Source organism: Panthera uncia (genome assembly GCF_023721935.1).
Source record: "Panthera uncia isolate 11264 chromosome C1 unlocalized genomic scaffold, Puncia_PCG_1.0 HiC_scaffold_4, whole genome shotgun sequence".
Taxonomy (NCBI): domain Eukaryota; kingdom Metazoa; phylum Chordata; class Mammalia; order Carnivora; family Felidae; genus Panthera; species Panthera uncia.
The window spans coordinates 89,094,863-89,112,827 of NW_026057585.1; the positions used below are offsets into that span (position 1 = coordinate 89,094,863).

The window sequence follows — 17,965 nt, forward strand, 5'->3', positions numbered from 1 at the left end:
GAGCCAGCACTCAGGCCCTTCCAACGCTCCAGCCTCCCGTCCCCAGCACGTGCCCTCACCAGGGCCAAAGCCAACTCAAGATGGACGGCTTCCACCTCCCACCGTGGCTCACACCCTCCCCTTCCTGCCACCTCCTCCTCTACTCCTCCTCCTCCTCAAGGCTTCTCAGCCCCTCCCTGTGGTCTGTCCCCTCTGGGTTCCCGTAGGTCCCGGGCTTCCAGCCATCCAAGCACACAGAGATCCACATTCCTTTGACCATCTGATTCATCCCTTGGAATTCATGCCCGGCGAGGGGTCCCACACACAGTAGGGGCTCAAGTGGCCTCAATGTCCATGCAGGTGACTCTCTGGCCCCCTCTCTTCACTGCCTAGTTCTCCTGGGTGCCCTCCTCTGAAGGGAGGGATTAATTGAGCATGTATTATGTGCCATTCATGTATCTGTTAGATCATTGGAGCCCCTCAAGGTAAGAATTATGACCCCCCACTTACAGAGGAAGAAACAAACTGAGATCCAGAGAGAGGTTCCCCAGAGCCCCATTCCTGCAGCCACCTGGCCCCTGAATGGGTTACCTTGTGTCTCGGTTTGAAGCTTTTCCAGATGTCAACGAGGTTCAGGCCGTCCAGCCTCGTGCCCCTGGCCTTCTCGTCCATCTCATACTCCACATCGGTTCTATTCTTGGGGAACATGTACTTCCGGCCACCCCCCATGATCACCTAAAGGGGACAGGAAGCATCAGTACCCCAGGGTTCCAAGCCTCAAGAGCTGGGCTCCTAAAGGCACCGGGAATAGTGTGAATGCTTCTCCAGCTTAGAGAGTCTTTTTTTATTTTTTATTTTTTTTTACATTTATTTATTTATTTATTTATTTTAAAGCTCTCTTTTTTTTTTTTAACGTTTATTTATTTTTGAGACAGAGAGAGACAGAGCATGAACGGGGGAGGGTCAGAGAGAGGGAGACACAGAATCTGAAACAGGCTCCGGGCTCTGAGCTGTCAGCACAGAGCCCGACGCGGGGCTCGAACTCACGGACCGCGAGATCACGACCTGAGCCGAAGTCGGCGCTCAACCGACTGAGCCACCCAGGCGCCCCATACATTTATTTATTTTTGATAGAGACAGAGCACAATTGGGGGAGGGGCAGAAAGAAAAAGGAGGCACAGAATCCGAAGCAAGCTCCAGGCTCCAAGCTGTCAGCACAGAGCCCGATGCGGGGCTCAAACCCACAAACCGTGAGATCATGACCCGAGCCGAAGTCGGACGCTTAACCGACTGAGTCACCCAGGTGCCCCTCCAGCTTGGAGAGTCTTGGTTCCGGTCCACACTGCCTGCCCTGAGCCTCTGCTTTTCCAAGAGGGGAGATGAAATCATGAGTCTATTGAGACCACGGTTTGGGGCTTCTGGGTGAAATACTAGAGGTACTGGTAACTTCTCCTACTTGGTTTTCCAGAAGCCTGACTCAGCTCCCACTTGCATAAGATAACACGTCTACAGAACACTAACCGCATGTCAGGTACTAAACACTCCAGGTACATTTTTTTTTTAAACTTTTTAAAATGTTTATTTTTGAGAGAGAGAGAGAGAGAGAGAGAGAGAGAGAGAGACAGAGTGAGCGGGGGAGGGGCAGAGAAAGAGGGAGACACAGAATCGGAAGCAGGGTCCAGGCTCTGAGCTGTCAGCACAGAGCCCGACGCGGGCTCAAACCCATGAACCGCGAGATCATGACCTGAGCTGAAGTCAGATGCTTAACCAACTGAGCCACTCAGGTGCCCCTTCAGATACATTATCTTAATCCACTTCATACCAAAGCTGCAGGGGAACCTGTGTCCCCATTTTCCAACTAAAGAAAGGGGAACAGAAATGTGATCTTTCTCCCCTAAGGCCACACAGTAAGGGACACGGCCAGGATTTGATCGTGAGGCTTCCCTGACCCCAGCACTGGGACCCTGGTGCATCTGCAGGGCCGAGGACAGGGCCTCCAAGAGCCTCCTCTCCCCTGTGGGAGACAGAATGCCACAGGCGAGAGGCCTCTGCCAGGGAGGTCTCGGGACAGCCCAGCTGGAAGCCTGGGCAAACAGTGGCCAGTGCTCACGTCTGTGTAGTCCCCGCCAGGCTAATTTTACTCACCACGGCTGGCGTGCGCGGGCGGACGGACGCGGGACTGTTTGTTTTCCTTGGGAGTCCATGTTTGAAGTCCTGACTATTTTTAAAATGGGGCCAAGAACACAACAGCCGCCGCCTGCGGTGACCGCCACACCGGTGTCCTCCTGTCACCGCGGGCGCCAGGCCAGGCCGCCGCCCCTCGACACCTTGGGAGAGCAGAACCCGGCCATGGCTGGCCTCAGCTCCACTGTCCCAGGCCTGGCATTTCCTAGTACTGTTCTCGCCCTTCCGCTTCATTCCCTCCTCAGAACCCAGGGGTCCGGGCCGACGGTGGAGGTGGGGATGGCACCCACGGCCACCCTGGGTCACGGGGAGCTGGAAAGGGCACGGGCTTGGAAGTCCAACTTGGGTTTGATTCTGACTCTATTGCTTACTGACCAAGGGCCGGTCACTTCCCCTCTCTGAGCCTCGGTTTCCTTATCTGTAAAATGGAAGTAACAACCACCCACGGGATTGCCACGGAAGGAAATGCAGTGATGCGATATAGTCCCAGCACCCGGGTGCAGCCCCAGTGGGCAGTGTTCTCGCTAGCAGAAGTGGTGGATATCGGAGTATTTCCAGAGAGGCGAGTTCCTCACTGCCAGCCCCAGCCAGGAGCTCTGGGGGCAGGGCAGGCTGCGAGGGGAAGGAGAGGGGACCCCGGGTCACCGGCCCCGGCTCCCCACCCCTGTTCCCACAGAACCTGACCCCTTGGCATTTTCAGAGTGGAAAATGAAGCCCCCAATCTTCTTGCCTGGAGCCTCATCATTTCCAGCCCCAGCAGGGACTTCACACGCTCATTAAACTCCCAAATAACAGACTTGCTGTTTGGCTTTGGGGTTTGGGTTTGTGTCTTTCTTTCTTTCTTTCCTTTTTTTTTTTTTTTAGCAAAAGATATTTATTTTCAGGGCGGACACCAGGAGTTGTGTTTCATGTGCAGCCGGGGGGCTGGGGGGCTTTGGGAAGGTTGAGATGCGTGAGCAGACGGGAGGGAAAGGGCGAGAGGAGAGAGGAAGGAGGGCAGTCTTCACCCTGGCCCACCTCTTCACTCATGCCCCAGCTGACGCCCCAGCGGCCTGAGGACCCCCGTCCACCCTCACCCCACGGAGAACTCTTCCCTAAGCTCCTGTCCCCCTCTCCGGCTGTTCCTGGCACATCTCCCCAAGGAGCAGCCCCGTAATTACACCCTGCACTTGTAAAACAAATGTTCTCACATCCATGACCTCATCTCGGCCTCCAGCGGCCCCGGGAGGGGGCAGGTGGGGCTCTCTATTCTTGTTGCACAGGTGGGGAAACTGAGGCTCAGGAAGGAGAAGCAGCTTGCCTCAGGATGCGCGTCAGGTGGAGGCAAAACCAGGACAGAGGCTCAGATACAGACACAGGCTCACGAGGAGGGATCGACGGGACTGTTCGTCCTGAAACGGGGTGCTCAACCCACCGCCTGGGAAAAGGAAGTCATGGGTAGGTAGAAGGGCCTTGGAGGCTGGGGGGAAGCCTTGCATGGGGGACAGAGGCAGGTCTGGGAGCCAGTGCAAACTGGCTGGTGTCTGGTGGTGGCAGAAGCAGGTGAGGGGTAGGTGGGACCCGGGGGCTTTCTTTGAGCCTCGCCGAAACCCCATTTTAGGTTCAGGGAGCTAAAGTCCCCTCGCCCCCTCACCAGACCCCAGCAGTGGGTAACAAGAGCCTAAAAAAAGAACAGCTGGACGTCCTCATGTAAGAACAGCGTAGGGACCCCTCTGAGCACCACGTGGACAGTATCTGGGCTGTAGGTGTGCACCTGCACGCGTAAGCCTGCTCAGTCTGCCGAAGCTATGTTGCAGGGCAGGGGTATGTGGCTCGTGCATAAGGCTAGCACTTTCTGAGTCCTCACTAGGTGTCAGGGACTTACTCAACTCTGAGGGATTATTTTATTTGGATCTCTCAATGGGCTTACAAGTTAGGTACGTTTTACAAACGGCCTATAAAAGGAATGGGTATAGAGGTTAAGCAACTGACCCAGGGTCACACAGCTAGCAAGGATTTGAAGCCAGGAAGTTTAAAAACGAGAGCTTGTGCTAACCACGGCCCACACCACCCTTTCTCTGGGTTCGCTAGTTGAGTGTGTGGGGCACGTGCCTGTCAGTGCACGTGTGAGTGTGCAGGGCAGGTACTCCCCTCAGATGGCCACTGTGTCACCCCTACCTCCCCGTGTGGGGGTGGGGGGCTGGTGGTGCAGCGCCAGATTCCAATTTACAGAATAATCCCTGGGCGCCTGATTCTTGGGGCGTGGTGGTATAGCCACATCAGGGTTTATCCCTCGGCCCCACCGCGGAGAAAGCTTCCAGCGCTTTCCTGCCCCAACCGCAAATCTCCTAATGGGCTGGGAGCCTCCCAGGTGTGTGGGGAGCCAGGCCGAGCTGCTTTTCCTGAGCCAGCAGAGGCCTGAGGCCCAAGGCCCGAGGCCCACCGGAGGCCCGGCCTCACAAGCCCGCCCGTGCCCGATCGAGCTGCACCCCCACACTCGCCTCGATGTCCCTGACGTTGTGCATGAGCTGGTAGGCGATGTCCTTGCAGCCCTGACTCAGGGCCTCCGGGGGCATCTCGTTGTCTGAGTACCAGTCGCGGTCAGCAGAGTGGGCGTAGGCGGCACTGGGGGTGGCGTGGTTCACTCTCGTGGTGGTCACAATGCCCACAGATTTGCCTGGGGTGCGGGAGAGGACAGTTGGCTTTGTCTGGGAATGGGGATGTCCCAGCTGCCTTCTCCCTCCCTCTCCTGACTAAAGACTGGCTTCCCGTCAGTTCAACAGACTGCCTGGGCCTCAGTCTCCCCACCAGTACTGAAGGAAGGGGTTGGTAGAGGGAGTGGTGGCTTCTGAATATCTGGGCAGCACAGCTCAGACACTCTGCCTCTGTGGCCCTCCCCTTCTTGAGAGCCCTCAAGCTGTGAGCGCCTGGGCCAGAATCCTCCCCTCCATCACTCACCCCACGGACCCTGCCTGGGTCCCCTGCAAGAACACGGGGGCTCTCCTAGGGGCCCTCAGGTGGTGTGGCTCTGTCACTTTCCCAGTCAGCCTCATACTCTGACCCCAGAGGTCCTGGGACACGGGCCAGGGCCTCCCCTGCTTCCAGGGAGAAGAAGGGAGAAGTAGACACTGAACTCCCACCGGGCTACGTCCCTTACCTTTTCCTCACACCAGATGTATGAGGGGGCAAGGTTTTCATGCTTGTTTTAGAGTCAAATAAATAGACTCAGGCAAATGAGCCGGGACCAGAACCCACAGCTGAGTAACCCCCTAAGCCACTAGCCCACCCTGTCATGGAAGGGATCCCATGAATATCTCACAGATGCCCAGACATCAAAGCTAGAAGATCCCTGGAGAGCATCTTTCTCTGCCCTCTCCCCATTATACAGTGGGGCAGACTGAGGCCCAGATACAGCTGGGCCCCATTCCCTGTCACTACCCCCACTCACCAGAGTCCTTGGCCCAGCGCAGGATGGAGGTGACTTCGTTCCCCTGAGTTGTGTTGCACTGGGTTCTCTGGGTGGCTGCGCTCACCCCCACGGTGCCCTCGTTGGCCTTGACCCCACATAAGTAGGCGGTGGCGGTGCCTGCACTGTCCGGGACCTGAGCGTTGGTGTTGTATGTCTGCAGGTGGGAAAGGAGGGGCAGGAGTCGGCCGGGCCTTGCTGGTGGCCTTCACATCACCCCCACTCACACCGTGGGGGCTGGGGCATGATGGAGACGGAGGCCTCCTATGGCCTTGGCTGAGCCCTGCTACCTGCAGAGGTCCCCCCAGAGCCACAGCATCACCTGGCTGCCAGCTTCCTGCCCCTACTCCCTGTGCCCTGGCAGCCAGGGCAGCAGGAAGGGGCGAATACAACCCTCCAACATGCAGAGGAGTGGGGGCTGGTCACTCAGGCCTCCCTCCGGGTCTGGGGCCATGGAAGCCAGCAACGGGGAGGCGGAAGCAAGTAAGTCCGGAGCAGGGCGGGGGGGGGGGGGGGGCGGGGGGGGGGGGGGGGGGGGTAAGGAGGGGGCGACAGGGCTGCTGAGTTCTTGAAAAAGTGAGGTGAGGGAGGCTGGGGAAAAGGAAGGAAAAGGGAAGAGAAGCGAGATCTAGAACGGAGGAAATGGGGAAGAGCCCCCCTCCCCCATTCAGACTTCTAGCTGAGACCCTGAAACTATTTGCCCGTCTTCCTTCCCACCAGCCTGAGAGCCACGGAAAACATTCCAGGCCCTGCCATTCCCCCAGCAGTGAGCCCTGGGCCTGATCCAGAGGGTCCAGAGGATCAGTATCACAGAGCACCACCAGCACCAGCCCCTACGACCCCAGCAGCAAGAGCCGTAGGGAGAAATCTAATTCACTTCCGGAGGCGCCTGGGGAGAGAACGAACACAACGGATCCGGATCCGGCGCGGAAGCATATAAACTGCGCGATTCCGTCGACAGCAAGGACAGAAGCAGAGCCCCTCATCTGCGGTGTCGGAAGCCAGTGGGCGTCGGGTGGGGGGTGGAACGAGGGACTGGAGGAGAGCTGGGGGACTCTTGGCGGCTGTCACGTTCAGTGTCGCAGCCTGGACGCTGGTCATACGGACACGTGCGGTTTATACGCTGGCACACGCACGCTCTCCTCTGTGCGCTTCATACTTCAATTGATTTTTAAATCAATGACTAAAACCCTCAAAATAAAGTCTCGGGAAGCAGCTGCTGCCATGCCCATTTCACAGGGGGGCCCCCCCACGGAGACCCCAGGAGGGCTGACCGCCTAGCCCGCAGGCTGGATTCCCCTGCCCTTCCTCTGTGCTGCGGGCTTGGAGCCGGAGCTCACCTTGGAGAGGGCCACGTAAGGGAACTTGTCCATCTCCAGCCTGGTCTCCTCCCCAGGATTGTGGTGGAGCTGACCCTTGAGGATGCGGGCGGCCGTCACCGTGGAAACACCCATCCCTGCGGCAGGGGAAGGGGGCGCCTCAGTCTCTCGGGCTCCCCGCCTCTCCATCTCGGGCACCTATAGAACTCTAGTTTTGCCAGGCCTGGCTGGGCAGTGGGCACCGGAGCACGGCTCTGTAAATGTGACCAGGAGGCCCCTTTCTCCCTTCCCTCCCCAGACCCTCAGGGACCGCCTGGCAGAGCAGACCTCTTGGGTCCACAGCCTGGACCCCCATCCCCTTTAAACATGCCTCCCAGGGCCCCAGCCTCTTCAACACAGCCTGGCTCCCCAGGCCCTTCCCTAGGTGCCCCCACCCAGCCCTCTCCTTCGGGCCCCCAGGCCTCACCATCTCCCAGGAACATGATGACATTCTTAGCCACGTTGGTGTTGAGCTTCTGAAGCCTTAGGGCATTTTTCAGGGTCTGTTGAGCTTGGTCCCTCCAGTACTTGGGGTCTTTCTCTTTCTCTATATAGACAGAGAGGCAGAGTTATCCGGCAGGGATGGGGGGCAGCTTCCCATCCCCAGACATTACAGACCCCCAACTTCTCGTGCCCGAGGGCAGGACTGCCTGGACTTGGAGGAGGAAGCAGCAGCCAGTCTCAGACAGTCTCAGACGGCTACCAGGTGGCTTGTCGACAGTTGCCAGGGCAACCCTCCAAACAAGCCTGTGGACGCTGGGCCTTCTCCCCATGTCTCAGACTGAAGAAACCGAGGCCCAGAGATGCCAGCCAACTTGCCCAAGGCCACACAGCTCTGGCTCCACTCTCCAAAACCCATGCTGTTTCCTTCCACCCAGTAGAGACATTCTGCTAAGGCAGCAAATGAATTAATTGTGCAAGCACAATCGGGAGGGTAATGTTTAATCTGTCCGAGAGAACTACTTTCACCTGAAGGAGTCCCCAGATGTATCCAGCCATCAATGATCAACTCTGCTTGGCTTAATCATTAAAGTCAGCAGAAACCTGAGTTACCAACAGCATCGATAGCAGTACTGGAAAGCAGGACTTGCCTTTTGTTTAATGAATCAAATTTAAAGTAGCCACGCACAATGTTATTCCTGTTAGGATAAATTAGCAAAGAGCCTGTTCTGTGTCCCTAACCTTGAGAAACCACGGGAACCAGGAATGCTCTCCTCCCCGCCCCCGTCCCCGCCCCCCATGTGTCCAGTAGTCCAGAAAGAATGCAACTGTAGTGCCTGACAGACTTCAGTGGAAACCACAACTACGCCAAGTACCCCCGTGTGGCCAGGTCACCTCCCTGAGTCTCCATTTCCTTCCCTGTCAGATGTGGTTCTTTGTCTATTCCTCCCAGGGTCACGAGGAGGGCTGGATTCGAGAAATTGACTTCTTGACCCACAGGAGATCAACATTCCTCGCCCCCACCCCCAGTAATTCCAGGCCAGAACTAGAATCCCCTCACCCTTTATTTTTCTTTTTAGGTTTATTTTGTTTATTTTGAGAGAGAGAGAGAGAGAGAGCAAGCAGAAGGAGGGGCAGAAAGAGAGGGAGGCAGAATCCCAAGTAGGCTCCGTGCTGTCAGCACAAAGCCCGACGTAGGGCTCAATCTCAGGAACCATGTGATTGTGACCTGAGCCAAAGCCAAGAGTCTGAGGCTTAACTGACTGAGCCACCCAGGCACCGCCTGGAATCCGTTTCTCTTGCAAGCAGAGGCCCAGGAGCCAAGCCCACCTCCTCACCATGGCAGCCTCCAATGCTGCCACTCTTCCGAAGGTATCTGCTGAGCTCACCAATTTCAGACCCCACAGGCGGAGTCCCCAGCTGGAGTCTTGAGAGCCTCGGCCCTTCTATCTAGCTGTATACCTTTAGGCAAATTCTCTCCATTTGAGTTTCTGCCCCCCAGGAGAACGGGAGTGCATAGACAGTTTTAGGACTGAGATGACGTCTCAAGAAATGCCTGTCTCAACAAATGCCTGAGCCAGTGGTTTTGATCAGGGATCCCACTGGCTCAGCGCTGGTTCCCATCTCCTTCCTGCCTCCCTCCACGCATACCACAGTGGCAAGGCTTTGGTCAAGGAGCTTCTTCGGCCATTTGGGTGCCATCTGGGTGGTGATGAACTTCTTGCCGTCTCGATTTTCCTATAACCAGGACCTCCCTCCCCCTTCCCCAATAGCTTGGCAGACCCCCAGGGGCTGGACTGGCATCAGCCTCCCTGCACTTATTCCTTCGTCTTGACTCAAGCTCTGATCCCAGTTTGCCAGTTTTCCCACTGTGGTTGGTCCCTGGGGACTGAGAGACTGTTCGGTCTTTTTCACTAGAGCCACCCTAGGGCCTGAACCTGAGAAGGGTTTAGTGGATGTCAAACCAACTTCATTGTCAGGGGACTGACTTAAGCAATCATGGCTTTGGACAACCAAGTATCAAAAGGCCATTGTTTTTGGAGAACATTAAATGACATGCACAAATGCTCAGAATATAATGCCACATGAAAAGTACTTGTCAATGTGTACCGTATAATTCCATTCACATGAAGTTTAAAACAGGCAGAACTCATCTATGGTGGCAGGAGTGAGCCTGTGTCATTTTGGCTTGGGGGTAGGGTTGCTTGGGGAGCACACAGGAAGGCCCTTAAGTGTCCCAAGACTGGAAATGTTCTGTCTTAATCTGGGTGGTGGTTACAAGGACATACAATACGTAAAAACTCATCAAGCTATGCGTTTTAAATTGGTGCACTTTACTTTAAGCTATACTTAACTTAAAAAAGAGCGAGAGGACAAGCTAATGCCATCACACACCCAATGGAATGTCTAAAAAGGAACAAATACCAAAGATTGAATTGCTGAATATTTGAAGAGTTTTCATTTTGTTGCTTTTTCATCTTTTCACTTTTCATCCATCTGTTTCATGCACCTTTCACCCAGGTGGGCTATGAGTGCTGAGAAAGCAGGGACTTGGTCTTAGAGCCACTGCTGGTCCCCAAGGATACACACTGAAAGGCACCATGGGACCACAGAGGGGGTGATGGCCTGGGGATCCAGCAGCTCAGGTTCTATCCCTAGCCCTGACTCTCTCCCTGAGGAAGGCCAGTCCCTTCCCTGAACGCTAATTTCCTCATCTGTTGAAAATATTTTTGGGGTGCCTGGGTGGCTCAGTTGGTTAAGCGTCCAACTTTGGCTCAGGTCATGATCTCATGGTTCCCGAGTTTAAGCCCCACGTCGGGCTCTGTACTGACAGCTCAGAGCCTGGAGCCTGCTTTGGATTCTGTGTCTCCCTCTCTCTCTGCCCCTCCCCCACTCCCTCCCTCTCTCTCTCTCTCTCTCTCAAAAATAAATAAACATTTTTAAAAAAGAAGAAAATATTCTTCCTAAGAGAACCCACTCCCTGCCTGACACTGACTATACTGTGTGATTTTTTTTTTTTAATTTTTTTATTTTTGAGAGAGAGACAGAATTCGAGTGGGTTGGGGCAGAGAGAGGGAGGCACAGAATCCGAAGCAGGCTCCAGGCTCTGAGCTGTCAGCACAGAGCCTGACGTGGGGCTCAAACTCACGAGCTGTGAGATCACGACCTGAGCTGAAGTCGGCCGCTCAACCGACTGAGCCACCCACCCAGGTGCCCCAATACTGTGTGATTCTTATAACAGATGTAAGGAGGAGGAATTACTGTCTCCACCCGGCAGATGGAGAAACTAAGATTCTGGGAGGGCAACCAGGGACTTCTACCCACATTAGTGGACTGAGCCAAGATGGGCTCCCTTCTTCCACTTGGGGCTGCTGCTGAGTGGCCCTGGGGTGTCTGACCAGATACAGGTCTAGGTTGGTAACGTGCATATGTTACTTTGGAGCTATGGAAGGGATGGGGAAAGAAAGCCAGTCTTGAGAAACGTGGATAACACTCCAGATCTGAGCCCGGTCTAAGTGGGGGTCCAAATTTATAGTGTAAGAACTCAAAACTGAGGAATTAACTTGTCTAGAAAAAACCTGTCCAGAATCAGTTGAAGAATCAAACACAACACTGCACCATAGAAACACTTCTAGGTTAGTCTCCAATAACTAACAACAAATGAAATTATCAAATTCATCAGCAAAAATTACCAACCACAAGGAAACGTATCACCATGAGAGAGAGTTAAATAGACAAAACCAACAGGAGACTTAGCCTCCCAAGACTTGGGATAGTTTATGCCCCAATTAAGGAAGAGGAGGATAATATAAAAAGAGTGGCCCGTCCAACATTAGGACGTGCAGTAGCAGAGCTGGGGGCTCCTGCTCTGTGAACATTTGTCTGCAGCTGTTAACTTGGACAGTTCTATGACCTTCAACATAGACACTGCCCTCATCCTATCCCACCTGCACCAGGTTTCCCCACCCTTCCGCCTGGGTCCTCCATCATACCTGGCACTAAGGAGTTGGTAAGGCAGGTGCCAATGGCCAGCACCAAGAATGGAGAAATCATGGTGCACTCCAAGACCTGCCTTCTCTCTTGGGCCCAGAGGTATGACCAACGTGGGTGGGAGGGGATGGGCTGGCAGTGGTCAGATGCTAACCGATGTTCCGATCCTAGAAATTAAAGGGGGAAAAAAAAAGACATGTGGGCCACAGCTCCAGAATTCATTCGTCCATCCACTCATACTTTCGCTTATTCATTCATTATATGTTGAGCACTTATCACCAATCAGGCGCAGGGCTAGGCGCTAGGATGTAAACCCCAGTGGTCCCTCCCTCAGGAAGCTTAATCACATACAGTTGTGGCAGTATAATACACGAGTTCCATGAAGCAAAATGGTTCCTTCCCCATTTTCCAAGTGAACTCCCACTCTCAGTCCGTCTGGAGCCTGGAACCCACCGGAGTTCAGTCTTTCTGTATAATGCTTCCCAAAATGCAGCATGCATTTTGGGCTCTTAGAGGGTTTGCTAAAATAGACCCAGTATCCACCTGCCATCGCCCAGAATCGAGTGCGGTTCCAACAAGCTCCCAGGTAAGGATGCTCCTGCTCCTGATTCTGAACCAGTCTTTAGCCTTTGAATTACCTTTCCCAAGCACATTGGAGACACAACAGAGTCCACCCTTTGTTAGAGACAACCACACTTGCCACATTCTCTTCTAGAGCTTGTCATTTATGGTGAGAGATATAAAAGGAATAGAACTGATATACAGGAAGATTGGCTGCTGAAGGTGCCCATTTCTGGGTGGTGACATTTCAGATGACTCGGTTGCTTTTTCATTGTCTTTTCTGCGTTTCCCAAATAAAGATGTTACCTTTATAATTTTAAAAAACTGTTACACACACACACACACACACACACACACTCTAGAAGGAAATACATCAAAACATTAACTGTGGTTTTTTCTGGGCAGGAAGACTATGAATGATCATTTCCTCTTCTCTTTATTATTATTTTTTTGAATTTTCCAAATTGCCTAAAATAAGCATGTATGAAATGGCATAAGAAAGTTTTTAAACTGTGGTCATACTGTCAGGATCACAAAGGATAACCCCAATTGCAGCTGAGAAATGTACTAACCCTGTTGTGCACAAATGTTGCTGGAAGATGAGAAATTTTAAATGGCAAGAGTCTCACAGGATAATAGTACTGCCACCAAAACCCAGATAAAAATGATCATTCCATTTGTCGTGGGAAACGGCAACAATGCTCGACATTGTACAGTTGAGTGTCACGTTAGATAAGAAACCACTCTGCCCCTAGAAAAGGGGATCTTGATTCAATCTTTAAAACGTGCGTCCTGCATTTCAGTGCCCAGAGGTGAGGGCTCACCGGTATCGCACCCACAAAACACCCAGCAGTCACCAAATGTGCACCCCTGTGCTTTTTACCACCCCTCTTCCACATCCATCTGGCTCCCTTAAAAACCCAGCTTGATGGGGCAGGAGGGAATTGAAGGGAAATACTCTACATCTGACATCTACCAGCACTTAACTCTGAGGTGGAATTTCAGACGATTTCTGAGTTCTCCTTTTTTTTTTAATTTTTTTTTTATGTTTTATTTTTGAAAGACAGAGCGTGAGCAGGGGAGGAGCAGAGAGGGAGACAGAATCTGAAGCAGGCTCCAGGCTCTGAGCTGTCAGCACAGAGCCAGATACAGGGCTTGAACTAACTGTGAGATCATGACCTGAGCCAAAGTCAGATGCTTAAGCGACCGAGCCACCCAGGGGCCCCCTGATTTCTTTTTACTCTACTTTTGTTTTCAAGTGTTTCTAGAGTAAACCCTAACATCAGAAAAAAGTTAGTAAATTGATATACAATATCGGGGCGCCTGGGTGGCCCAGTCGGTTAAGTGTCCGACTGTTGATTTCACCTCAGGTCATGATCTCACGGTTTGTGAAATGGAGCTGTGCGTTGGGATTTTCTCCTTCTCTCTCTCTCTCTCTCTCTCTCTCTCTCTCTGCCCCTCCCCCACTCACGTGTGCTCACTTTCTCTCTTAAAATAAACTTAAAAAAATTATTACGCAATATCAATACATTATAATATTATTCCAAATGGCTTAAAAACCAAAGTCGCCTTCTTTCAGGAAGCCTTCAGGATGGCCACTCGTTCCAGTGGCCACTTCAATCACCGTATGAAGGTATCTGTTTTGAAAGTAACTCTTTTCTGGTCCATCTCCGCCGCCACACTGGGAGTCTCTAAAGGCAGGGACTTTGCCTTGTTTGTTCATACTCCAGTGCTTGACACAGTAAATACTGACATCAGTTGAAAGCTAATGCTCTAAAGAGGGAGGCAGGGGGAAGGGAAGAAGCAACCCCAAATCCTTCCTTTGCGTGTGCAGAAAATGCAAGGAGATGATATTCCTAGAGCAGCCATTCACTGCTGGAGGAGCATAGACTCGTACAGCCACTTTGGAAAAGCAGCATCAGGGCTTCTGGGTGGCTCAGGCGGTTAAGCGTCTGACTTCAGCCTAGGTCACAATCCTGCCATTCTGGAGTATGAGCCCCATGTCAGGCTCTGCCTGTTTCAGATTCTGTGTCTCCCTCCCTCTCTCTCTCTCTCTCTCTTCTGCCCCTCCCGTACTTGCACTCTGTCTCTCTCCCTCAAAAAAAAATAAGCATTAAAAAAAAGAAAACTGGCAGCATTTACCAAAGCTGACACTGTATCTATGCCCTCTAACCCATTTATCTCCAACAGAGACACACACACACGCGCGCGCGCACACACACACACACACACTCACGCACACGCGTGTGTTCACCAAAAGACATCTATGAGAATATTCATATCAGCCCTGCTTGTAACGGCCTCAGAATAGTTCCATCTTCAGCAGGATGGATAAATACGTTGTGTGGGTTCACAGGCTGGAAAACTACACAACAGTGAGTATGGACAAATCCATACAACAACATCTTGCAAAGGGAAGGTTGAATGACAGAAGCCAATCCGAGAGTACGGAAGTCACGATAAAGTATAGACAAAGCTAGGCGTTAGAAGACAAGATAAAGGTTACACCTGGGGTTGTGGAGACCGAAGGGGGCACAGAGGACTTGTGATTGATCTGAGAGCTAGTTACATGGGTGCATTCTATCTGAAAACCCAATAAGCTGTCAATGTATTGATAAGGACACTTTTCTTTTTCTTTTTTTTTTTAACATTTATTTATTATTGAGAGACAGAGCATGAGCAGGGGAGGGGCAGGGAGAGAGGGAGAGACAGAATCTGAAACAGGCTCCAGGCTCTGAGCTGTCAGCACAGAGCCCGACACGGGGCTCGAACTCACAAACTGCAAGATCATGACCTGAGCCGAAGTCGGACGCTTAACCGACTGAGCCACCCAGGCGCCCCGATGAGGACACTTTTCTGTATGAATGTATATTATACTTCAATAAAATAAGAGCTCTACTCTCTGAGAGCGTACATAAACGATCTATAAATAATCTATAAACACAGACAACATGAAAATGACCTGTGTACTGCACTTCACTGTTTATAATGACTTTCACCATGATTTCTCACTAATAACCTATGTAGTGGACAGAGGGGATCTATGATCTCCTTTATTATTACTATTACTATTATTATTATTATTTGCTATAATCTCCTTTGTGAAAAAAATCAAGGCTCATGATAGTGCACCATGCACTGAGAAATAGGACTTAATTCTCTCTCCATCCAATACAAACAAGAAAATAAGGAAAAATAAAAGTGAAGCGTGGCTCCAGGAGATCTACAGGGCTCATCCAGCCTGCATGATTATTCTTATTTCTCTTCCCTGCTAGCCTGATGCTCTGTGAGAGTAAACACCACTCCACATCTTTGAATCCCCAACCCTACGCACACAGAAGCAGCTCTGTAAATGCTAACTTAATGAAAAGCCTCAGGATTCAGGCTGGAATGCTCTGGAATTTTGACCCCAGGGATGTGGTCTTTAGACCCCTGTCCTAGAGACAGACAGGTGCCTTCTTCCACTGCCTCTGCCCGAAAAGGAGAGGGGGTTGGAATCTAAAGCCTTCAGAAGCCAGAATCTGCTCTGCTGGCTCCCACTCTTGCCCCCACCCTGAGTCTCCAAGTCTGCTCTCTCGCAGCCCTGGTGATGGACTCCGTGGGGCCTAGTCTGGGGCCGCAGAGGCCCCAGCTGCCCACCACCCTCTGCCAATGCTCTACGAGCTCAGAATGGAGCCTCCAAGGGCGAGCCAGCCCCACTGCCCCCCACCTCCCAGCTGGATGGTCTCTGCCAGGCTCCCAGCTACATGCCCTGATTATTCATGACAATTATGCAGAAGTCCTGACTGGGCTCTGGCCCCTGGAGAAGGAGCAACTACTTGGCAGGTCAGGAGAAAGAGCAGAGGGGTGGGCCTGGGCCCTAACGACTGAGCTGGGGCAGAGGACATGGGAGCCCCTAGGAGTCAGGAAAAAGCCAGTCCTGGGCGTCTAGGTCTCAAAACGCCCAGGACAATTGCCAGATAAAAATCACTACCATTCCTTGGGCACACACGTTGTGCTGAACACTGTGCTAACTGTTGACATCTGTGATTTTACTTAGTCCTCACAGCAAGTATTGTTAGCCCGCTTTACCGTTTAGGAAACTGAGCAGAGGATCTCAGCTATCCGTGGCCAAGTGCAATTCAAGCCCAGGCTGACTCAGCCTTTCTGGGCCTCAGTTTCCCCACCACGGAGAAGGAGAGAGACCAGCGCCCGCCCGCCCTTTATTCCACAAGAGCAAATAGTAGACAAATGAGTTTAGGGCAGGAGATCTGGAGGCAGGGGAGTTGGGCCCTGGTGAGTTCTCCTACCTGAGGGGCCTGGCCAGGCGGCAGGTGAAAAAAAAGAGCAGGCTTAATGTCAGTATCAGGAGGAGGAGGCTGAGGACCGCCGTGAGGACCATGTCCAGGGTGGGGGACAGAAGGGTCATCTTGAGGCACAGAGGGCCCCACAGGGCAGCCTCAGGACCCTGCAAACACCCGGTCACCCTAGCCTTGGATGCTCGCTCCAAAGCCCTGGCTCAGTGGCTGTGACCTGGCTTTGTTCCCTGGGGTTAATCTTTGGGGATTAGCCCAGGGGGGATGAAGCAGGAAGGGGGGCGCAGCCCGTGAGGCTCCCCTCCCCCAAGCCAGGCCTTCCCCACATGATGCCTGTTCAACTTTGTTCATTCATTCTTCATTCCCAAACATTCAGTGAGCACCTGCTGTGGACCTGGCTCTGTTCTAAGTACCAAGGAGTCATTGGGGGAACAGGATAGATATGGTCTCTGTCATCTTGGAGATTCCTGACTGGCCAGGGTAGAAAAAGCACTTACTACGACGCACCAGCCATTGTGCCGGTCACCCTGTGGGATAAAAGCACAGAAGGAAGGGATGCCTGGCCGGCCCAGGTCATGGCTGGCTATTCCTCTGAAGCAGCAACAGTGGCTGTTCCACCCCCGTTTACAAGCCCAGGAATGAGACTGCACCGAATCAGCCAGAGGGGTGAACTTATGTCCAGATTAAGAGGAACTATTCTTATTGGGGGCCAACCGTGTGCCTCACCCCATAAGAGAGGCTCTAGCAACGCTGCTTGCAAATGAAGGCAATAGAAGCTCAGAGGCGTGACGTCAGAGTTGGGATTTGAACCCAGATCTGCCAACCTCCGTAGCCTGTAACCCCACGCCCTGCACTGCCTCAGAACTGGGACAGCAGCAGCCCCGCAGGACAGCAGGGAGGCTCCAGGGAATCACTGCCAGGTGCTGGCTCAAAGCCACCTGTCACACACACAGGCTGGAGGTAGCTGAGATGCTGCCTGCCCGGAGGGTCCCTTTCTGCTTCCAAAGTCCCCCCTTTCCATATTCATCTCCCTTTCTCCTGCGTTCCAACATCTCATCAAGTGAGGATGGTAGTGATAGTTCCCATCTTACAGATTCAGAAACTGAGGCTCAGGAGTGCCTGTGTGTCCCAGTCAGTTGAGCATCCACTCTTGCTATCGGCTCAGGCCATGATCTCACAGCTAGTGAAGAGCCTGCTTGAGATTCTCTCTCCCTCAAAAATAAACATTAAAAAAAAGAAGAAAGAAACTGAGGCTTAGAGAAGTGAAGCCATGAGACACGTCCAGAGCCCAGATGAACACCAGCCTGTGTGCCTGTGAGACCAGGCCTTTTCTGATTACACTTCCTGCCATCTGGGACACCTCAGACCCCATGATACAAAGCACTCACGGTCATGGCACAAAGCACTCACGGTCATGGCACAAAGCACTCAAGGTCATGGCACAAAGCACTCAAGGTCAGCACTCATGCCAAGAGAGGGCCCCTCTTTCTGGTCCCAGAAAGGCCACTGAGCTCACCACGAACACAGGAAATCCAGTGGTATCACTCCATGAAAGCCTTGTCTTTCTCAATAGGCCCTTACCTCAAATCGTGTCAGACCCTCACAACACCCCAGTGATACAAGCAGGGTTGGCTCGTTGGCCCTGTTGACAGGGAAACTAAGACTCATCAGTACCGTCACTTGGTCAGCTGTCACATGGCCAGCATGTTTGG

At 52.7% G+C, this 17,965-nt stretch overlaps 1 protein-coding gene across 2 annotated transcripts in view; it reads right to left on the minus strand.

The window, feature by feature from the left end:
- The window catches only part of ALPL (alkaline phosphatase, biomineralization associated), a 58,361-nt gene that overhangs the window by 8,276 nt on the left and 32,120 nt on the right, over positions 1-17,965 (minus strand). For both annotated transcript variants that reach the window (XM_049617876.1, XM_049617877.1), the window contains exons 2-7: positions 11,400-11,564; positions 7,394-7,513; positions 6,949-7,064; positions 5,591-5,765; positions 4,644-4,819; positions 571-714 (exon numbers count right to left, since the gene is read on the minus strand). In XM_049617876.1, the coding sequence (XP_049473833.1) occupies positions 571-714; positions 4,644-4,819; positions 5,591-5,765; positions 6,949-7,064; positions 7,394-7,513; positions 11,400-11,460 (792 nt within the window). In that variant the 5' untranslated portion in view covers positions 11,461-11,564. The remainder of the gene's footprint in view (positions 1-570; positions 715-4,643; positions 4,820-5,590; positions 5,766-6,948; positions 7,065-7,393; positions 7,514-11,399; positions 11,565-17,965) is intronic.